Genomic DNA, 24,828 nt, shown 5'->3' on the forward strand with positions numbered 1-24,828 from the left:
CCATAAAATCACTAATTATACAGATTGTAATTAGATTAAAATTCCAACCAGTTGAAGGTTTAGTGTTAATAATGTTTGCCAATCTTGCTTATTCTTTCTGGAGCCATCCTTCTGATGTGTGCAGGCATTTGTGTGCATTCGTCTTTGTCTGTGCCTGTGTGGAGAATGTGATTTAAATGGGAAGACCAGGTGCTTTCTCAGAGGTGCTGCAGCCTGTGGAACTCTGTCCACTCATGGTGTGAGGTGATTTGTATCTGTGGGGCTCAGAGGCACAAGTTGGATACTGGGCCGTGCAGAGTGTGTCTAGGAGGTCAAAGGCCTCTTTAACTGGGACAGGAGGAGAGACGGAGAGCTGTCCTGCAATGCATCTCTACTCCTCTGGGGTTTCTGCCGCTGTAGCAGACTGTGTGAAGTCTCTGGCAGCGTAATGCCTAGTTTACTCTGGTCTGATGCCCCTGTTTCGTATTGTGGTCCCCTGCAGATTAGCAGTTGTTTTATTTGTGCTCCTATGTCAGAGGTGGTCTCATCCACGTCGCAGTGACACTGCGCCCTCCGTTCTTCACAGAACGGTCTGCGTGCCACCGTGCGTGTTGTTTTTTCTGTCCCCCGTTAATTTGTACCTATTCTTCAACTTGAAGGCAGGTTTTTTGAAGTAGAGTGATTATGTTTTAATGGCGGCTGAGAATGAAAGGCGCAGTGTTCACCGGGTAATGGAAGGGTGAAGCCCAGTGCAAACAGGCTGTGGCTTGGCCTGCTGGTGTTTCCTCCGGACTGTCTGCGGGGCTGCTGAGGAAGAGTGAGCGATTATGTGAAAAGGGATATTTTGGTTTTGGGGGAGCACGTGGGAGCCCCTGTACAGAGTGGAAGTGTCTCAGTCTCCATGGGTACGAAGGCGGGGAGGAGGAATTGGGATAAGGTTCTTGGTGCTTCTGGAAAGACCACACTTGAGAGGCCTTCTCTTCCCTTCCATGCAGTTTCCCTACATTGGAGTCTGTCTGTGGCTTTTTGATCGATGCACAAAAAGTGATATTGCTCAATTTGTCTTGCAGTGGGTTTGCAATGTGATGCTTCATGCCAGTCGGCAATTAATAGAGCAATAAAAAGATAGTCTAGAGGTCAGTTTGGTGCTATTTTGATCCAAAAAGATAAAAACCACTGCTTTTATCTTTGATTTCCTGTGTTTTGACTTGTTTGGGTGTGAGGAAGACTGCACAGAAGGGTTAGTTTAGAAGTGGCTAAGTTTGAAAGTAATGTATGATGCTATTTTTAAAACATCCTTAAGGTGTTTGCAATCTAAATCCGAAGTAGGAATTGAAAATCATTATCGATTCTCCCTGAATGTGTGGCTTAATTAGACGCCTCCGTCTGGTGTCTATATTCATTTGGAGTCTGTGGTGTGTGAATGCTTTCATTTGCCGGGCTAAAGTTAGACCGTGACGTGGAGCAGGGTGGAGAGTGTAGCTGGCTGTTTATTACATCTAATTATGACCTGCTATAAGGAGGAATGAGGTTAGTGCCCACATGGGAGCAATTGGAGCAGGCTTTAACGAGGGCTCACAGGCCATGATGGAGCTTCCGGCTGTGCCAGGCTTTTGACCAGTGGCCTGACCACAAGTCTCTCAGACGCATTTGTTATTGCCTGTTAATGCATGTCACATTAGCAAAATGCCATTTTGTTGTATTTATGGAAATGGAAATGAGAGCTTTGAGTTTTAATATGGCAACGGAAATGTGTAAAAAGGTTTGTGTTGCAGCATTTAGTTACCATGTTTTTTTTAATTTGATGAATAATGATGAATAATGTTGCTTCTCAATGTTACTCTCCACTGATGGAGTTGGGTGCGACAGTCCCACCAAGTATTCAAATCTGATGACGCAAGTACAAGAACTTGCATGCCAAATGTGAAAGAGTTAGCACATAAAATTCAAAAAAAGCATCTTTAACATTTGGTTTGCTATGTTGCTCAGTATTATCATTTTTGGTTGTCTCTAGGCAGTCGTCTTTGTCGGAAATGCTCTACTGTTGGATTATCTTCTAAGAAAAATAAGCACTTGATATGCTCCTAGTAATGGCTTAGTTGAACGGAAATGGTATTTGGAGTGTGGAAACCACCTATTACACAAATGTTGCCAAATCCACTAAAACTGAAAAATGAAGGATAGTTTAAGGGTATTAAAGTAGTTTTTAAAAAGTACTGTTAATTCTGAAGTATGGATCGGGGTTGGAGCTGGGAGTCTAGATGTTACTGAATCAAGGCAACTGGGATCAAGAGATCTCATCTCTTCTTTTGCTCTCATTTCTGAATTTGGAAAGTTAGCTTGAATTATTAGGCTGTGTTTCTGCTGACATACTGTAGCGGGGGTTCAGTAACTGTATTCAAAAGTGTCCATTGCATCGTTCACAAGCGTTCAGTTGCTGTATTCCGATGTGTGAAGCATCCATTACTGCTGATAGAATTAATCTGCCTGAAGGGAGCTGAAATCTTACAGACTTCATGCGCAGGTGCATATTTGATGGTTCAAAGCGGTTTCCTCTCTGCGCCGTCGGTATAATATTTTACTCACGATTATGAAGACTTGCATTCCTGGGGATCTTTGAAACTGACAAAAGGAAAAAATGTTCCTGGCAGTACATTGACTGCAGCAGTCAGATAGTGTATGTGTGCCACATTGTGTTATGTCTGCACTTTCAGACGGCTCTTTCCTGTTTAATATGTGCAGTAAATGGCTGCTGCACCAGACGCTAGCCTCCCGAGTGCAGGGCTTCGTCCCCATTCTGTCGTACATAAACACATTTCAGCTGTAAGCTGTCTGTTTAGGACAGAGGTACACCACGGTCAGGCCCGGGGAATTAGTCGGCACAAGCGTGAATAAATAGCCGCTTTGAAGTTTGTTACAGTAGCTGCTAATGTTGGCTAGCGCCGGGGTAAAGACCTGCCGTTGGGAATGGAATGCGTATATAGGCGCGATTTAACCGGCTCGCGTGGAACGGCCGGGGAAATGTGGCGTCCCGTGCCCGTGCTGTATTTAAACACGGCCATTAGTCACTTAGAGTTTATTTGTGGCTGTGTGTTGAATGTTTGTTGTTGCACGACTTTATGAAGGTTAAAGGTGTGGTGCCCATAGAAAAATTGTTTGGTAGGGGTGTGGAACTTTCTGAACTTTCCTATGTCCATTCCCCGTTACAAGGCAGCACTGTTGCTTCGCAGTCTTGGTGGTGAGCAGTTTTTTTTCTTGGGGGTGGGGAGGGGATCTGGGAGAGACTGCAACTCCTCAAAGGCATTTGTGTTTATATCTGGCCTGCAGCAGGAAGCCATGACCCTGGCTGTGAAGGAATTCTATGGTACTGAGAAAAGCCTATGAAGTTGACATTGGCCCGTGTATACAAAGTTGATTGCTTTTTTCAGTTTTGCTTAGGTCTAGGCTGGCCGAAACTAGCGATCAGCTGGGCCTCACGCAGTAAAGTGCCAGGTAGAAGTCCTCTGGTCTGTTCCTGCACTCAGCGTGACAGGTCTACAATTATACCACGCCGTCTGGCCAGCTTCTGCAAATTAGGGCAAAAGTATGCAGAAAGTAGCCTGAAGCTGGGCTTTGAAAATATTGAATTTTCCCCTCAAACCTCAAAGCAACTAGCTGCCATTTTATTAATGAACCATTTGTAAATCATGACATTGTGATTAAATGTAGCCAAGCAAAATTTTAACGGCCCACCGTGAAGTCTGATTCATAGTGCTGACCAACCTGAAGACTTCTGAGAAATGGCTTCAGATGTGTCCCAACGATTTTGCCCATGGCGTAGCTCATGAGAATAGTTTTGAGTAGAATGGGCAGTACTACAGGCAGAGAGTAGAGAGAGGTTTGGTGGACAGCTGAAAGGGTTAACGTGGCTGTGTAGCCCTGAGAAAGCAGGCCTCCCTTGCTCTTCTCCTGTGATTGGCAGCTGAACCTATTCAGACCTCTCGAGGACCACTTTTCCTCTTGAGATACTTCAACTAATTAGCCAAAGCACCCAGACGCAGCCTGAACGGTCATGTCCTTTTAGCGGCATACTGCACACATTTTTAGGCATAAATTAAAGAGAACACTTCTTAATTTGCAATAGGCAATTTGTCATGAAAATCACTATAAAGTTAGCATTGTGTTGAAGGAGGGCGTGGAAGTATGAAAGCATCTCGTTGCGGTGCTAACTTATAGCCCCCAGAGATGAGGTACGGGACTCCGCCTGTATGTCCCTCCGCCAGGTTTTTTAAGTTTTTATCTGCAATGAACTTCACTTGCATTAAAGAGCAATAACTTTATGATTTGTTACTTATGGCGGATTGGCCAACTTGTAAATCAGGTTAAAGTGACAGGCCGTCTCCATTGCTTGGCAGTCCTCATGTCCTTTTAGGAAAGAAGCGCTGACTGGATTTATTATGTGACTGAGGCCGTGCCAGAAGACTCCAAAGGGAGACTCTGTTCATCTTTAAAAGCTGGATTTCAGCTGGAGGAGCTTTAAGGAGCAGCAGAATTGCTCATCTGCCATTATTTAGCCACAGAACTTGTTGGGTCCTGTTAGGTCAGTACAAAACAAAGCTGTTTCATGTCCCTGATAAACCGTATTTGCCCTAGTTACGCATTGAAGGCCCTATTAAATACCTGCTCAGGGAAACTTGTTTTCGGTGCCTGTGGGGTTAAGTCTAGTCATAAAGATTATCTTTAAAAGTGTAAATTTTTTGTAAACTGGCCATAAAGCGTAAACATTGGCCAACTTTGCACATCAGAAGCACCGAAAGAGATTTGCTTAAATCAGCATGTTTTAGAAGTGCAGGCACTAGGGCTGTAAATCTTTGCTAATATTCTACTGAGGTCTTTATGATTCTGCCTTTGAAGTGGATGAGGTAATGTAACAAGCAATGTTTATCTAGCCCCTGTAATAATTCAGCCCATTATAAGCTGAGGTGTACTGTCCTAGCTTGCTCAAATGTTTCTCTGTTTGTGCAAGTGTAGTAGCATGCCCACATTTAGCCACAACACAGGCTTTTGGAAATATAAAGCACTTTGCCGTATTGCTTGATGCTGTTACAGACAATGGTTAACATAAATCCACAAAACTGCATAAATGGGTCCTTTGATGTTCCTCCACGTGTTCCCATAGAAATATCCTAGCTGTAGCTTAACCCTATGGTTATCTTGTATAGAGAGCCTCGGTTGTAAGTCTTTACACCATTGCTCAAAGCCTCTGGATAGTGAAAAATGCTGTTATTGCACATATAATGCACATCTGAGTTGCGTTAGTTGATATGTTTGTGCTTCCAAACAAAAAGCAGGATTTTGTACTATCAAGGCCAGCTGGGCTTTTTTTCAAGTGGTCCAGTAAACTAAAGAAGCCTGTTCACACATGTGGACCTTATGAGGAGGAAGACGTGGCGCTTGAAAGTGGAGCTCGTGGTATTCAGCCTAAAGTTTCACTTCATCATGCTGCAGCTTCCTTGGGTTTGACACCAAGCAGTTGGTTATAATCTGAGTCCCAGTGTTTCAGGGAAGACTACTGGGAATGCAAGCATTGGGGCCATCAAGTCTGCTGTGAACCACAAGAAGGTGTCTGGTCATTTAATAGCTGTACGTGATATCATATCCCTTTTTTTTTTTTCCTTGTTTTTTTTATTTTTTATTTTATTATTTTTTTTTACAAAGAACTGTGCTGAGGAACAACAACCGGAGAAAAACATCAGTTCATCTGGTTCTGGCTTGCCTTCTCGCTGCTTTAACCTATTTAAGTGAAAAAGTCCTTAATTTCCACACATGTTGTCAAACCTCCCACTGCGCTGTGCACAGCTAAGAGGTCTTTAGTCTCTGGTTCCATTTCATTATGCTGTGTCAACATCGCTGCGAAATCTGTAATGAATTGCAGTGTGGCGGTGATCTCATTCTACGGGGTGTCTTGTAAAGAGGCGAGTCTGCCCGCTTCCATCTGACAGCGGAACGTTGGGTGGGGGGAGCATAGTCTGGAACGGTTAATAAAAAAATAAAAAAACTAGTACTATTTTGTGTTAGAAACATTTTACACCCATGACAGGACCAGTAGGGGCAGGATGCTGATGCTGAACTCTGAAACAGGCTAAACGGATAGCCCCTAAAAGGGGCCCTGGATCATTGGCACCGGCTGAGAGAGGGAGCTCAATAGGAGCTGTACTATTAACTGGGCCTGGCTTTGCTCTGTGGCTCTTGAGGTTGACTGAACTCTAATGTCTGTGGCCCACTACTGCACACAAGTGCCCAACTTGAGTAAACCCCCCCTCAGTAATCCCTATGAAGTGGGTTTGACCCTTCTGTGCCTTGTTTTTCTCCCAGTAGTGAAGTTTAACCGTGCCCAACAAGGCTCTACATGTGAATACAAACCAGGGAATAATTTTGGTTGGACCTGCCGAGCATTTACTAAACGTCTATGTCAGAACCACAGAACCATTGACTGTTTTATTAGCTAATTCATCATTGGTGAATCATTAGTGATAATCAATGGTGATAATTGATCATTCATTAGCGCAGGAGTCTAGGTATCCAGGCGGATTTGGCTTCTTGTTTGTAAGGACACAGTGTAAAGTCCTCTTGATTGCCCTTCTGGAGTCACGGTCGTTAGTTACGCAATCCACCCTGTCCTCTCTGCTGGTGGGCTGGCTTTCGTCTCCCCGCCGTCATCTGAGATGATATTTTCAGTCTTGTGAAATTATCCCCTTTTGAAGCAATACTTTGAGTCGGTGCAAAGACTGCAGATGGCAACACGGTTTCAAATTTAAGACCTTTTATATTTGAAACGGTCTTTCGGAACCTTGCATTGTACACACAAAGCGCTCAAAGCTCTGTGTGGTTTAATTTTGGCCGGAGCAGTCGGCGGTTTATGTGATTAAGGGCTGAAATAACAAATCGGGTCAAGCCATGCACAGCTCCTGTTCAGCCGCATCAAATATGTAAGCCGGTGATTGGTGGGCTTTTCTGTGGGTGGAGAGGCCAGGGAGAGGTTGAAGTGGTTGGGGGGTCTACGGCAGGAAATGGGGCGGGGACTGAGGAGAAAATGGAGACGTGAAGAAAGGATGCGCATGAACCCTGTCCACTCTGCTCCTCCCAGGAATCCCTGGTATTTATTGGCCCTTTCCTTTCTGTGAGCTCCAGAAACGCACATGGTAAAAGTAGAAATCTCACCTCCTAATCACATGAATGATTTGCCAACAACTGCGCATTATCTTTCTAACCATCCCTGTTGGTTTTTATTTATACTTGTTGACTGACATCTGCATTCCTGACCTGAACTTTAACTTGTGACTCAAAATATAATTTAGGTTAGGTGACGAAAGGAGCCTGTTCCGTTGCCAAGTTAACTCCTATATGGGTCCTCAATCTGGGTCCATGTATGTGTGCTAGTGTGTGTGTTTAGGCAAGCAGGCAGGTGAAATGCACGGGGTATGTCACGATTGTAGTAGTCTTTTGGCAGTGTGGTCCATACAAAGGGAAAGGGGGGTAGCTTCTTATTACTGCTCTTTATCATTGTCCTTATCAACCTGAAGAGTTCCTTGGACCTATGACTAATGAACTCAATCTGAAATGTGCAGCATATACAGGCATATGGATCACTGCCACATGAGTTGACTACTGTACCAGATAGGTGCTGCACAGAAAGCAGAAGCACTTGGATAACTGTCACACTCGTTATCTGTCCTGTTGTCTGAAAGCTTCCTCCGTGTTGCCATTAAGCCTACACAACTTCTTTTGTGGATATTGGTCCACTTGAGTTTAAATATATCTTGTGTTCCACCGGCGATTCTGAGGTATTTTATGTTTTCTAGGAAAGGTAATTACCCATTTGAAAGTGTAACAGGGTTTTTAGTTGAAAGCGCACCGAAGAATTTACTTTTTGACATTTTAGTCAAAACTCCTCAATTATTTTGTATGTCCAAAGAAGCACTTATCTTTGGTCTTCTTTTCTCTGTCACCTCCAGTGCTTTTAAAGCATGGTCAGAAGATGAATGTCCCACTTCATAATGGACGTCTTTTCTGTTCTTTCTTTCCTCTGCTGAAATGAATTAACGCGAGCATGCCGTCGTTAAATGCCAAGCGTTTCCATCTCCGCGGTTCCCTCTTCAGCTTGACCTGCTGTGAACAATCCCTGTGGAGATTCGCTGGCTGATAGCATGCATGGCTGATGTGCAGAAAGCAGGCTGGTGTGTACTCTGGTGCTGGTCTGCTGGCTGTAGCTGTCAGCTTGAGTAATAATCCTACGTGATGAAGATTCAGGTGGTATAACAAACGGAAGAGAAACGTGGCTGTATGTTTGTGACATGCAGTCTCACACTTAAATTTCTTCCCCCCAAAATGGTCTCTGCTGCAGTTTTTGCACAGCACTGAGAATGGCTTCCCAGCTGCTGCTTCAACATTAAAGCCCAGAGGTGTTCTTAAAAATGTGGGAAAGGAGCTCGGTACCCAGTGCGCCTCTTTATTTCTGCTGCTTTTTGATGGAGCGCCCCGGAGCGTCGCAGCTAAAATGGGCCGTGTCCAGCCCGCCCTGGCGCGGGATCTGTGCTGCCTGTCGTCAGGCTCGTAAATCCGCGCGCTTGTGTGGCGTGGTGGGGAGAGAAGCCGCGCGGCCCCTCAGCCTGCCGGGACGGGCCCCGGCCCACTCTACCGCGCGGCCCGGACGCAGAACGCGCACGCGCTCACCGCAGCTCTGCCAGGCATTCTCCAGTGTCATCAAGCCCCTGCCTCCCATCTCCCCTCCTTCCGCTCTGGAGCGTACGTCTCAATGCTCCCAGCGACAGTCCGGTCAGCGTGCCAACAGGTCGGGGCGGCCTTGAGCAGCAGCTGCGCGTCTGTGAGGATGGCCCAGTTAGCCTTCGACATGGAGCCACGCTTGGGTCCAAACCGGGGAAGAACACGAGAGCTCACCTATACCTGCTCCACTCCTGTGTTTCGTCTGCTTTTCTCAAACCTGTCACATGATACACTGTGAAAGGCTTCTTTTTTGTAAGCGTCCTTTTTTTGCTGGAAGTTTGTAAATATGGATTTTTAGTCCTTCCGTTATTATTTATGACCATGTCAAGGCCTTGTGTTATTTTCCTTGACTGCCAAATTGAACGGTCCAGGAACCTCTCCAGGAATTTTGTTGCGATGTTGTAATGCTGCACACCACGTTTCCTTTTAAGTTTTCAAATGAAACGCTTTTTGTTTGTGAAACTTTTCTTTTTTCTTTTTTCTTTTTTTTTTCCAAGCTTTAAAATGCTGGAGGGACTGGCAAACCAAGTCCCCCTAAGTTCTGAAGAATCTGAGATCATCTCCAAAAAATCAAATTGCCTCATACTTGGCTTTCCAAAGAATGTTTAAGTATCATGTCTGGAAAATTGGCTTAAGTGTTCCCTGACGTTGAGAAATGCGCTTGTTTGTAAGTTGGCTGTGAGCTCTGAGGCGGTCCTCTCACACAGAGGGGCCCCGGGACTGCGGCATCTCCAGCGGGTGTCTGTAAAACGCACGGTGCGCGAGTACGGAGCCCTCCGGAGGCCTCCGGCCTGTGTGCACAGCTGCATAGAGGGGGCTTTGTCGTCTGGTTCAGTGGGTCACACGCCCTTGGTTGTCACCTTGGTGCCGGCGGGGAGGCTGTGGTGGCTGTGGTCGTCCAGGCGGTTCTGCCCAGCGGCTCCGGGGCTGCGGGGTCCCTGTGTTCTTGGTCACCCAGGCTTGGTGAGCTCCCAGAGCCTCCATATTGTCGGTTATTCCTTTGATTGGGCTTCTGGGGGAGTCGTTAATTTTCAAAGATCATTGAGTGCTCCGAAGGGAAATTAATCTACCTGGCTAATCCAATTTTAGGATTTCAGATGAAATGGCTATATTTCCTACATGTTAAAGCATAACTTTGTCACTATACTATGGTTACTGAAATTAAGTATACTTTTCAGATGAAGATTCAATTATGACTCACCTTTTGTAATTTCATTTAACATTAAGACATTGCCCTAAGACACCACCACACAATTTAGATGGAATTTAGGTATAAATTGTGTGCTATATAATATAATATAAGTTTGATCAGTTTGGCACGTCCTTGTGACAACTGTTTGCTGACTCGGGATCATTAACGGTTAAAGAGCACTTGGGCTTGTCTCTCAGACTGTTTCCCTTTTAATGGCATCCTGTTTTAGCCTTTGACCCTGCTGCCAGAGGTCACCATACCACACTCTAATTGGCCCATTTTTCTCTGCCATGTGACCTTAGCATTGAAAGTTGTTTTCAGGACCTTTTTGTAGCTGCTGATTGACATGAGTGCTTGTCTTAAAATGGGTTCTGCTGACAGTAGAATTACCAACGATGGCGTTACAGGCCTCAAAGGATCCGAAACGGAAACATGTCAATCTGTGATCATTCAATTTGTATTTCCAAACCGGAGAACAGGGCCGCTTGTTTTTGAAGATGTCATTTTGGAGCTGCTTGCTCAGTCCTGCTGGCTCCTGGGCCTGACGGAACCAAAGGAGGGAAAGCTGGTCACATGGACTGGGCTTTCCGTCTGTGTTGGAGTGACAGAGGGATTGCATTGAACTGTGGGATGCCACACTCATGGCTTATGCCATCCAGGTCAGAAGTGATGGTCTGCGTGCAATTACCGTAGCCGTGGTGCTATCAGAAAGTAAGTTGGCTCTTAGTCATTCTCTTAATTAATCTTCTCAGCCCTTATTTGTCAGCCATGAAGCTGAATAGATGCGGTTTATAGAGCTGCAGAAGAGACATTATTATAATGTGTGAGTGAAGTCAAGGGGAAGGTGAGCAGGCTGACTGGACACGAGGGAAGTGGGCAGAAAGTGTCACTTCAGGAACCACATTTTCCTGTGGTTCATAAGTAAGTGCTTCACTTTTGGCTTTCAAGCTCCTCGCACTGAGATCCCTAGGGACCAGCGTTAAATGAAACAAAAGATATATTGCGGGGTGTTTTTTCCATGAATCCAGTCTTCAAAGCCGCATATTCATGTTTACCTCGTATATTTTATTCAACTTCAAACAAATTGGTGGAAAAGGAAAACAAGCCCATTTTTCTCGTTCCCTCTTTCCAAGAACACGGCAAAGATTACACCAGTGCAGCTGCTGTCCATCACAGTGGACAACGACCAATTACCGCATTCCTGTTCCCTCTGTTCTCATGTTCTTGGCTAACCCCTCCATAATTTGGTGTCATTTATCACAAACTGAAATGTGCGCCATACAGTCTGAGTGTGTGTGTGATTGTGGTGGTCGGGTGGGGGTGGGGGTGGGGGGGTTTGGGGTGGGCAGTTACAGTAATCAAAGTCCTGCTTCTGGTTTCATTACCAGGGCCCAGCTCTGCTGGGAGATGAGAGGAATGTTAATGAAGGTTGGACTTTTTTTTGGGGGTCAGTGGTCTCGTTTGAGGCTTTATTGTAACCAGTTGTTATGGCGCAGAATTGCCCCTTATAAACAGTGCCTAGGATTGTGTACCGTGGCCTGTAGGTAGTACACAATGGCTGTGGGTAATGTTCATCTGTATTGTACAGGATTTTGCTCAAGATTGCGGGGACTCCCGTATAAGTGAACTTCTCATGGCTTTGTGTACAGATTTATTCTGACAGCTTTCTCACCCTTTCACTTCTTACCAGTAGACATTTTTTTTCCCTTCTAGCCTCCAAATTAAAATAATGCATTGAAATGACTGTCTATGAATTCCTCCTGATTATGTATCATGGGCTCATAAGTATTTGTTGTTTGCTCGTACAGTGCTCGGACGTGCGTTCAAGATGGATACCGTACCGTTAGCTAACGTTGCTTAGTACTGTAACTGTTTGCCGTAAATGTAGTTCGCCGTGAACGTTTGTTGTCTTGAATGCACGTCTGGTGTTGCTGGTGTCGCTGGTGTTGCTGGTTCTTTACTCTCCATCTCTGCAGTGAGAAGACTGGGGGAGGCTCCTGGCCTCTGCGGTTCCAGGTTGGCTATGTGGCCCTCCTATTCTTGTACACTTCAGTCTGGACGGTGTCGCCAGTCTGAAGCGTATCTGCTTTCTGATTCCTGTTTGCTTTCCTGCCAGACCATATTGGCTGGGTTCAGGCGGAGTTTAATTTGCAGGGCAGCGAGGTTCGAGTCTTACTGAGGTTTTAGTGCCTTATTTGTGCATTTTTCTTTCCCCGCTGTGGCCACCCACTGCGCTGTAGGCTGGCCAGAGCTCACCTCCGCTCTGGATTAAGGAAATTCCCCGGTAGAACCACTAATCTAATCTGCATTCGAGAGATCTTGTTCCTCGTTGAGCCCGAGTGCCTTTAATATCTTTCTTGGTGATTGGCTCATTATGGGAGTGAGAATGACCAGGCGTTTCCGGGAGGACAGGTGTATTAAATCCTTGATTTGGCAATTAGGCTATTTGAAAATGCAATGACATTTTTTTCAGTAGGCTACTCCAGTTTTGTTTTCTTTCTTTTTTTTTAGATACAACCCCTAGCAGTCATAAGCAGTATCGGTTACACGGTTAACCGTTTTCAAAATGAGATGGCAACCGTTTACAAAAACTGATGATTTTTCACTTCCCTAAATTGCGTGTTTTTGTGTCCCTGTGCGTCTCTGTGTGTCTCAGTGTGTCTCTGCATGTCTCTGTGCATCTCTGTGCGTCTCTGTGTCTGTGTGTCTCTGCTCTGTGCGTCTCTGTGTGTCTCTGCACGGCCCTGTGTGTCTCTCTGCATCCCTGTGCGTCTCTGTGTCTCTGTGCATCTCTGTGTGTCTCTGCACGACTCTGTGTGTCTCTGTGCATCTCTGTGCGTCTCTGTGTGTCTCTGTGCATCTCTGTGCATCTCTGTGCGTCTCTGCGCATCTCTGTGCGTCTCTGCACGACTCTGTGTGTCTCTGTGCATCTCTGTGTGTCTCTGTGCGTCTCTGTGCGTCTCTGCGCATCTCTGTGCGTCTCTGTGCGTCTCTGTGCATCTCTGTATGCCTGTGTGTCTCTGCGTGTCTCTGTGTGTCTCTGTATGTCTGTGCGTCTCTGTGTATCTCTTGTGTCTCTGTGTGTCAGTGTGTGTGTGGAGTGTATGCTGTGGGATGAGAGCAAAGGCAGCGTTTGTTAAGGTTTCTCTTGCAGCGGTCCGCTCAGAGCGGTGCGTTGGTGCAGCTGGAAAGGCTAACAACCTGCCTGTCTCCTCAGTAACTTTCATCTCTCAGCCAAACCAAATGGAAAATGTCTCTGCAGGAAATGGAGTGGCCTGTTTATTTATTACGTGCTTTTGGCATGTGAAGAAGGTGCCATGTGTGTATAGTGTACAGATTATGCAGGTGCCTCTGAAGGAAAGTAAAGACCTTTGAACACGAGTCTACATTTATGTGGTGCGTGTGGTAAATGGTCAGTATCTTACTTCATATGTATTACCGAACCCATAACATTTATATTTAATTGGAGCCTGAAGAATACTTTAACTGTTCTGAGGGGAAAACAATGAACATTTGAAATGAGCCCCTTGGGAAAACATGGTTTGAAAATGCTTTGAAGGTCCAATTAAGCAATTTCTCAGAGTATTTTTGCAGCTGAAACTTCTAGATGCCTTTTTTAGTAAGATTTTTTTAAAGGTCTTTGTTCTTTGAGTGACTGGAAACTGAAATTATCATAGATATTATAAATAACGGGAGAATGGCGCTCTCTCCATCGCCTGCTTCCAGAACACAAACTCAGCCGTCTGAAGTCTCACGGTCTTGGGCCTGAGATGGGGTTTGTGCCTTTGGCAGGTCTCCTGCAGAGGATGGATAGGGGCTGTGTTTGTTGCCTCTTGGAGAGCACTGCCAGGAAGTTCAGATCTGGAGTGAGACGATAAAATAAATAACAGCGCCTCTTCTCAAAAAGAGTCGTTCTCAAAAAGAGACCTTCTCAGAAAGAGTCCCTTTTCCTTGTTCTCCTGGAAGTTGAAATGGTAATATGTGGAGGTTTGTAAACAGAGGGGGCGCGTGCGGTGTGTTGGGGCTGAGGATCGGCGGGTGTAGGCTGAATCGGACGGATTCCAGTAGCGTGGGGGACATGCGATCCCCTCCTCGCCGTGGCGTCCCCTCCACACGCGTATCAGTGTGTCCTCTGGTATGCGCTTGCAGCCCTGCTGGAGAGGAGGGGGGGGCTCATATTTAGGCTGGGGCATCGAGCGGAAAAGCTTAATCTGATCCCGCGAGTAACGCTGTCTCTGGAGACGAAGAAGCCCTCTCTGAAATAACTCAACCCAGCATGCCCCATTCTGAAGCGGGCGTGGCGGTGGGGGGTTGTAAATTAGCAGCTGGTCTGAGGGGTCAGGACACGGCTCCTGAGTGACAGCGCGCCTCTGGCTCAGTGGCGGTTTAGGGTTGTGGTTGGGGTTGTGAGTGGGGTTGTGGTTAGGGTTGTGGTTAGCATTAGGGTTGTGGTTAGGGTTGGGGTTAGGGTTAGGGTTAGGGTTATGGTTGGGGTTGTGGTTAGGGTTGCGGTTGGGATTGTGGTTGTGGCTGCGGTTGAGGTTGCGGTGGGGTTGGGGTTGGGTGTCCCTGAATAATGTGGTTTCGGTGTGTTCTGTGCCTGCTGTCTAACACCTCTCCTCTCCCCCTCTCTGCAGGACCCCTCTGATGAAGCGTGCGCAGAAGGGATCAGTGATGAACACTACCGCTTAGAAGGTAGGCTGCCGGGGGTCATGGCCTTCCTAATCCCAAAAATGTGCTGATGGGGCAGATGACGGGATGGAGGGGGGGTTGGGGGCAGTGGGCGAGGCAACCTGTAAACCCCAGGGCATTGGACAGCCCCCTCCCCCCCCCCTCTCTCTCTCTCTCTCTCTCTCTCTCTCCTCTCAAACCCATCCCATTTTCCCGTTCTCTCCTCTGGCTTAAGCCCCCTGTGTTCAGTCTCACCCCTTACCCCTGTCTGCCTGCCCCCTCAGATTAGACTGTGTGATGTTCGAGTGCTTTTCTTCTCACTGGAGAGTTTTTTTAAAACCTCAGTTGCTGCTTTTGCCTGATTGCTTTTTGGGGGTTCAGGCCTGGTGTTTTTGCTCAATTCTCTTTTATATTTCCACTGTAAAAGAGTCTTTGTGACCATGTCTCTGTGGAAAAAAGCGCTATACAAATAAAATTGGATTGATGTAAGCAGCTGTCTGCATCGGGCCTGAGGGAAAGTGAACATCTGAAGGGACACAGTGACAGGGCCTTTCCCTCCTGCACACCTGTACCGTAGTCTTTCCGAGGTGTGAAACTGACCTTTTCAGTAAAAAGAATTTTTTTTTTAACTAAAAGTGTTGGTATAATACGCACGTGTGACTGTTCTGTAGCTGCACTCGATGGGCTAGTGTAAAGGGCAGTGAGACAGGGTTTGTGGGGGAGACGGGCGGAGCAGTGACGGGGGCACAGGGTTTGGAATAGCCCGAGCGCAGCGACACTGTGATTGAACACACCCTCCCAGCCTCAGGTGCTGGATCCAGGCTTGGCTCACGACGCTGAGGTGAAGACTGCAGTCAGGAGGGGCGTTGTGCTCTTTGCTATGCCTGTTGGCAGGGCACTAAAGACCAAATCGGGCACACACCAACTCTCATGCTGCAGTGGATGAACAACTTTAAACATATCTGCTTTCGGAGAAATTCAATAATGAAAGCTAACTGGAAGAATTGAAGATGTTTTTATTTTTCTGGGTGCTGCTTGCAGCCTATCGCATGCCCAGAAGGTCATGATTGATCTTTGCTCTGTTCTGGAAGCTTCCATTCTGCCTGGTAACCTTTTGACCCCGGGGGTCACCTGAGCAGCCCAAGGCGAGACTTTCGGTCCTGAGCAGCTGCTGTTAATTAGCTAAACACGGCCTGTCCGTCACTCGACCCCGCCCACCTGCCGTTCAGCAGTGTTACAACCTTCCCATCTGCACCAGGCAGATCTGTGGGTGGTGGTGGGCGTCTCACAGCCTAGTGTGGGTGTAGTGTTGGGTCTCTTTGGTAGTGGGACAAGTGCCCCTTTGTTACCTGCACCAGGCAGACTTAATGTGTGCCGTTCATTAAGGAAAAGGTCTGCGCTGGAGAGATGGAAAGATTGAGTGTGACTGTGCCTGTGGAGGCAGGGAGGGAGAGAGGGAGAGAGAGAGGGAGGGGGTGGAGAGTGTGAGAGATGTGCTGTTCTGCTGTTCTGTTCCTGAGACATCTAACGCGGAGAGAGAATGCTTTTGGGAAGAAGCTCAAGTTAAACCTGGGAGGCGTTTTATTTCAGGTGCAGGAAGAATCTTTCCTTATGGCTTTCTGTACTTCCAACTTAAATGTGTGGGGACAGAAAAAACCCTACTGTTGAGTCGAGCACAGAGAAACAAAGCACTACTGACTAGACGTAGGGAGGCGATGCTCTCCCCTCCTCCCCTGAAGCGTAGAGCAGTTAGAGGGAGCATATATTCACTGCACTTCCACCACTTCTAACTCCCACTGTGAACTGACTTTGGTTTTTCTGCTTGTGTTAGGCCGGCCTTGGAAGCTGAAATCTTTGATCTGTCATCTTAGGCTCAGAGGATCGTTAAGATCATACATCTTCTGGATTCTGCCTTTTTTCTGGGTGCATTTTTAATGTGAATATTTTTGTTTTTGTTAATCGCGCAGCTCTTTGAAAGCGGATAGTGTCCACCCTCAGTCGACTGTTGTGATCTGTGTGTCATTACACATATCGTGTAGATCGTTTGTGAATATGACAATGTGACGATGCAATGTGAAAGCTGGCATGAGAATGAAGACCGTCTGACTGATGGAAACCTCAAAGAGAAGTTCCTTCAAAAGTAGAGTTCCTGGAGCTGTCCGTCTGTGTCCAGCAGTGGCCCCAGCTCTTCTGACACAAACTTCGGACACCTTCAAAGGCCTGGCCTGCTACAGAACCAGGAAGTAGGAGGAGAGGACCACGATTAAAAGATCCTTATTTGATCATTTCATTACTTCCGAGATAACCATCTCCCGAAAATGCAGCTTGCGACGTAACAGATTGGCTGCGTGTCCCTTTTGAGTTCATGGGATGATCAAAAGGCAGTACTGATGTTATTTGTGTCGACTTAGTAAAGCTCCCCCCCCCCACCCGCTCACCCCCTCACCCCCTTCCCATATTATGCTCAGGGAAGGGACAGGTCCTCTTTGATCTATTGGGAGTGAAAGAGATGGGTGGAGAAAAAAAGAGGGCTGTTGTGTTTGGCCTTTTGGCTAACACAACAAACAGTGTTTAAAATTTAACTTTGCTTAATTAATTAGGGATTCCGTTTTAAAGGCTTGTGATCTGTATCCAAAAGGCATCTCCGAGCTTGAGAATAGAGCTTCAAAGTGTGGCGGGGGGAGACTGTGAAGAAAAGCATTTAATGTTCCACGTGCACCTATGGGAGAGAGGCAGTTTTGTACCTCTTCAGGACTGATCCGGATGTGTCGTGTTTAACATCTGCATCGTGCTTTTGATGGCCAAAGGCAGGAACATGACAGAACACCAGAGGGAGAATTCAGCCCGTACCGCACGTCACTTTTCCCATAAAATGCAAAACGGCTTCGTTCCTGCACATAAATGAGAGCTTTGTCTTCAGCGTTTGTCTGTTTTTTATTTGAATCGTTTCTAGGGTATTCTGCTGAAATGTCTTGTGCGTTCGGAGAGTAGAATTCATTCGCCTTTCCAGGCGGGAGTGGTGGAAGGGTTGTGTGGGCAGAGTTGGAGCCGTGGGCATTGGGAGACGCAGGAGGGCGCGGGCTGCTGGAGGTTGAACACATGTCAAAGGACAGGTGCCTGTCCCCCCCGGACCCCCCTGACCTTCAGAGCAGAGTCCGCCGTGCCTGCAGCAACAGGTGGAGGCCCACAGCTCCAACGCAATGCCTTTGATGTACAGACACGGTCTGCACTCTGACATCACCTTTCAGCTGCCTCCAGCTAACAGGCTAACAGATACGTCCCTGCCCTCTGTGGACCCTTGAATGTGGGGGTACACAAATGTGTTATAATGAATTACTGACTCCTTTAATTAAGAAATTGTAACTATCAGTTTTTAAGGTGAAAAGTCTCACTTCCGTAGCAGGTGCATTTTGCCCATCCTTCATTTCGGTGCCTGTGTTCTCCCCCTCTCACAGTGGCTCTGCCCCCGGAGAAGACGGACAGCTGCTGGGCTGAGGACAAGGTCCCGGAGAAGGAGAGCCAGGCCCCCGAGGCAGCCAAGAAGCAGCTCAAGTTTGAAGTGAGTGTGCCCCCGGGGCCACTGTGGGGCCGGTGCCGGGGCCACATTGACCCTGGCCTCCTGAGAGGAAGTGAGGCAGCTGTACATGACTGCTGCAATAGAGGCAGTGCAATGATATTTGGTTAGAGTTCTTTTGATGAGTGGATTTTTGGAATGTGATATATTTCATATCATATTTCTTTACTGGTTTCTGCATTGCTGGGTGTACGTCCCATGGATGTAAAAGCCTAATCAGTCATGAAATGACATATGGTATATTCAAGTATGGTATTTCCATACACACAAACTGTATGGAAACTGCGCCTCATTCATACATCTGTGCATCACACACAGACACATGCACATGCACATGCACACACACTCACACACTCACACTCTCACACACACACACGCACACACACACACACACACACACTCACACTCACACACACACACACACACACACACACATGCACGCACACACTCACACACATGCACACACATGCACACACGCACACCACACACACCATACACACACACAGGCACACACACACACGCACACCCACACACACAAACACACCACACACAAACGCACACTACACACACACCACACACACACATACACACTACACACACACCACACACACACACACACACACAAACTCTTAAGTCCTTGGCTATGTGCTTCAGGAGCTGGAGTGTGCTGTGTCCCTGGAGGAGGACAACAGGCAGGAATGGACCTTCACTCTGTACGACTTCGACAACAACGGCAAGGTCACTAGAGAGGTAGGTGCCTCTACCGCGCTTTCTCTCACACACATACGCACGTACACTCACGCACACACACACTTCTGCTCTCCCAGTTGCCCATTTCCTGGACGGACTGCATTTTGTTAAACGAAACCAAATCACTGCTGATAAGGTACGAAAATGTAGAAAGTTTATCGTGCTTTCATTCCCCTCTAAGAAGCCCAGCTAAGTGAGCTGTAAGTGATGAATTTTGGATTGTAGAGATCTGAGGCTCCAATCAGAAAAAAGGCTGTTTTTGTATTTCTTTGAGATGGAGTTGAGCTGTCCTCTGTGCTGTTAGATCTCCAGTGTCCCTGGCACTGCCCCCGGCTCTGCAGCATGAGACAGCGGGCGGGCGGCTCCCAAAAAAAACCTCAATTTCTTCACACATACAAAAATATGGGGGAAGTGACAGAAGAGTTTTTGATTTCCCCCGTTTGAAGCTGCCTGGATGTGCTATCCCCAAAGAACACTTAATAGTCCTTTATGCTGCAGTCAGGGGGAGAGGGAAGAGGAAAAGAACTGCATCTCAGATGCATCTTTTGAAAAAGACGCCATTAATAAGGGCAAAACGGCCTCATTCCAGAGCCTCTTCACAGGCCTGCTTCTCCACAGTGACAGTCTGGGGAGGCTTCGTGGCAGAACTGTAATTACCTTCCAAGGGAAAACGCTAATAAGACTTGAAACATGTATAATTAAACCTAATGTTTTTTTCATCTGGGGAGTTGAATGTTGCATGCTTCCTAAACAGCCTTTTAAGCCTTAAGTGTCTCCAGATTTGGGATATCACGTCTGTGTGAGAGTGTTATTTGGCCATCTCCTCTGGGACGGGGCTCTGTGCTCTGCGCTGTCGTCTAGTCTTCACGCTGCCAGTGTAGAGGCTCCCAGTAGCCTCCCTGCCTGTGCTGTACACTACACTCTCTCACAAACAGAGTGTACTGGAGTGTGTAATGATAGCGTTTCTGATTCTTCTGATGTTTCTACCACATTTCCTCTTTTCTACTTTACTGTTTTGCTTTTGTAAACTTGATTGTGTTCTAGTCTGCCCTTCCCTGTTGTGTATCCGCATTGGTGTTCCTCCGCAGTGGTGTTCCTCAGACCCAGTTTAAATATGTCTGATGCTGTTAAAGTTCATATCCTGACGTGTCCTCCCCCAGGACATCACCAGCCTGCTGCACACCATCTACGAGGTGGTGGACGCGTCCGTGAACCACTCCCCCAGCACCAGTAAAACCCTGCGGGTCAAGCTGTCGGTGGCCCCCGACTCCACCCAAAAGTGGAAGAGCGCCCTGCACACCCCTGCAGGTACAGAGCGGAGGAGAGGGACGTAGCCGGTCTGTTCATGTTTTCGTTCATGTAGACAGGTAGAGGTTTACGGACGTGTCTTAATTCCACCCGGTCTCTCTGTTTTTGTCACACAACAGGGTTTATTTTAATGGTCGTAACAGTGACTGCCTAGAGGGACCCCTATTGTCTTCAAATGCTATTTAAAAAAAATTACTTTCAGGTGAAATTATTCCTTTTGTTATCTGCAAGATTCTTACCTAGGGCATCGTTCAGCGCTCGCGGCATTATACAAAAAAAATGCATATTTATGCTAAACAACTTTTCAAACTTTAAACTTGGTAAACAACTGGAAAAAGTAAGCTCGGATAACTAATTCTTGTTTGTTTACTTCATATTATTATTATGGCTATTTTTATCAGTCTTGGAATTCAGAGTAACAGCCTTTGAAAATGGTATCGTCATGGTAATTTCAAACTACATTAGCTTTTCTTCACAGTAATGAACTCTTGGTGATGTGTTTTTATGTATTTTTTTTTACATTCTGCTTTGTACAAGCGCTAAAGTTGAAAATAGAATAAATGCAGCATTGTTTTTTTCTCTCTCTCTTATAAATCTTCAAAGTAAAAGCTTGCGAACAAAGGTTTCTTTCTTTAGAGGGCTTCTGTGACGGCAGCAAGCCGTGTGGCTGTTTAATGTAGCTCTCTTTGATAATGTCCTGATATCCTGCAGATGCCCCCCACTCCAGACAGAAGGCAGACAAGTGTACTGAAGACCCCAAAATCTCAGACAAAAAGACCCGCGCCCCTCTCAGGTACTGTATGTCCACTGCCTTCTCTGGGGTCACAGACTGACAAAGCAAAGCATTTTCAGCATCGGCAATGTTGTTTCTTTAACAACTAATGTAGCTGTTGTACTTAATCTGCCCTTTAGGCCTGTGGTTTTGACCTTGCCCAGGAAAAAAAAACACACTTTCATTCTTTGAAGCACCTGAGTGCGTTGAAATATTAAAACAATGCAAAAGCGAGCACAAAAGCCAAACTGGCGCGGAGCAAAGCTTTGAAACGGAGCAGAAGCTCAGGGCCGTTTTGGCACGTGTGCCGGGATTGGAATAGCAGCAGGCCTTTTGACGCCTGCCCAAACGCAGTCACGCACACAAAGGAGGTAGCCTACGCGGTAAATCGAGAGCGTTTTACTGATGCCTTTCCAAATGAAAAAAAAAAAAAAAAAAGTGTCATCGCGATCACAGATGGAATGGACACAAATCAAGAGATGGTTTATTCTGGTCCACCGTCCCCTCTGATGGCGATGCTGTGCGCTTTGAGCCTGGCCCAAGGCCGCAGTGAAAGGACCCTACACAGCAGAGCCTCTATTTACTGCTGCACAGCTGAGCTTTGATGTGTCCTGTGTGCGCCGGGCCGGGTGGAATGCCTGGCTCGCACCCGGAGCAGTAGGTGTCAGGGCCCGTTTGCGTCGGGAGCAGCTGCTGAGGGCCCAGTGAAAGGTGCCTGTGTTTCCTGGAGTCTGCGTTTCCCGCGAGCTTGTCGTGCCAGTCCTGAGCGTCCTGGCCTCGGATGGAGCCTCTGGAGCAGGGCCTCTGGGGCGGGGTCTCTCTGACAGGGCCTCTTGGGCGGGGTCTCTCTGACAGGGCCTCTGGAGCAGGGCCTCTTGGGCGGGGTCTCTCGGACAGGGCCTCTGGGGCGGGGTCTCTCAGACAGGGCCTCTGGAGCGGGGTCTCTCTGACAGGGCCTCTGGAGCAGGGCCTCTGGAGCAGGGCCTCTCGGACAGGGCCTCTGGGGCGGGGTCTCTCAGACAGGGCCTCTGGAGCGGGGTCTCTCTGACAGGGCCTCTGGAGCAGGGCCTCTGGGGCAGGGCGTCTGGGGCGGGGTCTCTCAGACAGGGCCTCTGGAGCGGGGTCTCTCGGACAGGGCCTCTGGGGCGGGGTCTCTCGGACAAGGCCTCTGGTGCAGGGCCTCACAGACGGGACCTCTTGTATGGCGGCCTGTAGCGTAGTGGTTAAGGTAAATGACTGGGACACGCAAGGTCGGTGGTTCTAATCCCGGTGTAGCCACAATAAGATCCGCACAGCCGTTGGTCCCTTGAGCAAGGCCTTTAACCCTGCATTGCTCCAGGGGAGGATTGTCTCCTGCTTAGTCTAATCAACTGTACGTCGCTCTGGATAAGAGTGTCTGCCAAATGCCAATAATGTAATGTAATGTATGGGGTCCCTTGGGCGGGGTCTCTCGGACAGGGCCTCTGGGGCGGGGTGTCTCGGACAGGGCCTCTGGAGCAGGGCCTCCCAGACGGGACCTCTTGCATGGGGTCCCTTGGCCGGGGTCTCTCGGACAGCGCCTCTGGGGCGGGGTGTCTCGGACAGGGCCTCTGGGGCGGGGCCTCTCGAGCAGGGCATCCTGACGACCCGTTTGTGCTCATTGGAGTGATAGGATCTTGAGCGCGCTCACTGGGGACTCTCCTGATTGGTTTGGTTCCTGCAGTCTCCCCTCAGGAGATGTGCCAGCCACAGTCATGGTAGCACGCAGGGTGGCGGTGTAGTATAATGGTACAGGAACAAAGCTTGTAATGGTTGCTGGTTCGATTCCCAGGTGGGACAACCTGCATTGCTTCAGTATATATCAAGCTGTATAAAATGGATACTGTGTTAAAAGATGAATAAAAACTCACTCTGGCTAAATGCCTGCAATAGACGACAGAGTGAAAGTGAACAGATGCCTGCATGCACTTGGACACTGGTGCTAGCGTGTTTCCAACTTTTGATGGATGGCCTTGTGACAATAGGAAGGGCCTACAGTTATAGTTATTTCTGGCCATTCCAAATTGGGGAGGAATTGTAGGACCTATTGGATCCAGCTAACATCACTTCCCTTGTGTCCCCAGACGGCACCACAGTGACCATCACACCCAGCAGAGCTGTCTGCGCCACTGTGTGGATGAGAACCTGGAGCGCCGCAACCACTACCTGGACCTGGCAGGCATCGAGAACTACACGTCCCGCTTCGGAACAGGTTGGTCTGTCTGTCTGTCTGTCTGTCTGTGTCTCTGTCTCTGCCGGTCTGTGTCTGCTTGTCTGTCTGTCTGCTGGTCTGTGTCTTTTCTTGTCTGAACTACACGTCCCGCTTCGAAAACAGGTTGGTCTGTCTGTCTGTCTGTCTGTCTGTCTATCTGTCTCTGCCTATTTGTGTCTGTCTGGCTCTGCCTGTCTGGCTATCTCTGTCTATCTGTCTGTCTCTGCCTGTTCTGCCTGTTCTGCCAGTCCATCTATTTATCTGGCAGGTGACAGGTGCTCACCCAAGCTGAGCTTCAGTCAAGGTTTGTCCTTAACTTTGACTAACAATTAAAGCAGGAATGGTTTCCTCTTCTTTACAGTACACTTTTCTTTACAAAAAGTACAAAATTGCATTTACTTGCAAGTTGAATTCAGAAAAAATGCTGTTTGAATATAGACTGCAATCACCTGGATGAAGTAAAGCTCAACACCTTGGCCAATGAATTGGCTCACAAAGCAGGACTGCATATATCACAGAGCAGAGCTGATGCTTATGGGTTTTGAGTTGACCTGGTTTTGTCCTACCAGTGTAATGCACAGATGAGAATTCCTGAAACAGCTTTGAAGTGCACATACGATACTGTATGCACATCACAAAATCTGCCCACGTTGCACTGCTCAGAAATTTCTCAGCTTTCTATCGGAATATTTTCTTCAGCTTTTGGACTTAATAAAAGACAGTTACTGATGACAGAAGCAGATGTGTCTAGGATCACATGCGGAGCACATGAGATGCAAAATAGCGTTAGCCAGGCTCAGATATTCATTGCATTCATCAATCTCTTAAAAAGCAAATAAAGGTTTATTAGTCCTTTTATTTGGTGGTGCCTGGGAGTGAGCATTTATTTATTCATGTTTGTATTTGTAGCTTGTGAGACACCTGGTAAAAATGGCCGTGGTTTGTGGGTGAGTGCTGGGCCAGTTGGATGGCAGTATTGCGGTGTTGACTCTGTGGTTTCTCTTGTTGCAGGTGCTGGTGCTGAGCCCGGGGCTGCAGGTCAGAGCAGGTCGCGCTCCCACGAGCCGGAGAACGGGCTCTCGTACGCCCACCACCGCCGCTCACAGGCCCCCGACCACCCGCTGCCCGAGCCCCCCTGCCCCCGCCTGCGCGCCCAGGACTCGGGCAAGCACGCGCTGCGCTCCCCCAAGACCCACGGCCGGACCCCCGCCCCGCAGGCCTCCGGCCGGGCCCTGAGGAGCCGGGGGCCGCCGCCCGCCCCCGCCGTGCTCAGCCCCAACCCCCCGCACCAGTCCTCCGCGCCCTACAAGCGCCACAAGCAGCGGGCCAAGGAGAGCCAGCAGGCCTACCGCGCCCTGGGGCCCATGGGGGCCCCGGGGCCCGTGATGGAGAAGGAGCAGGTGCGCGACCTTCCCAGCGTGATGATGTACGAGGGCGGCCTGGGCCAGGTGGTGCAGAGGCACGAGCACCACCACCACCACGAACACCACCACCACTACCACCACTTCTACCAGTCCTGAGCCGCCGACGCGTATTCACAACTGTACAGAGAGCGCTGCAGGCCGGGGAGGAGCTGGGGCAGGAGCGGA

At 48.0% G+C, this 24,828-nt stretch overlaps 1 protein-coding gene across 1 annotated transcript in view; it reads left to right on the forward strand.

Annotated features, from left to right (window-relative positions):
* Window positions 1-24,828, forward strand: part of nkd1 (NKD inhibitor of WNT signaling pathway 1) — a 32,553-nt gene extending 7,725 nt beyond the window's left edge. Inside the window, exons 4-10 of the mRNA XM_061222681.1 lie at window positions 14,572-14,629; window positions 18,061-18,164; window positions 18,834-18,929; window positions 20,090-20,237; window positions 20,949-21,030; window positions 23,112-23,239; window positions 24,251-24,828. Coding sequence (XP_061078665.1) covers window positions 14,572-14,629; window positions 18,061-18,164; window positions 18,834-18,929; window positions 20,090-20,237; window positions 20,949-21,030; window positions 23,112-23,239; window positions 24,251-24,759 — 1,125 coding nt within the window. The 3' untranslated portion in view covers window positions 24,760-24,828. The remainder of the gene's footprint in view (window positions 1-14,571; window positions 14,630-18,060; window positions 18,165-18,833; window positions 18,930-20,089; window positions 20,238-20,948; window positions 21,031-23,111; window positions 23,240-24,250) is intronic.

Source organism: Conger conger, chromosome 15 (assembly GCF_963514075.1).
Source record: "Conger conger chromosome 15, fConCon1.1, whole genome shotgun sequence".
Taxonomy (NCBI): Eukaryota; Metazoa; Chordata; class Actinopteri; order Anguilliformes; family Congridae; genus Conger; species Conger conger.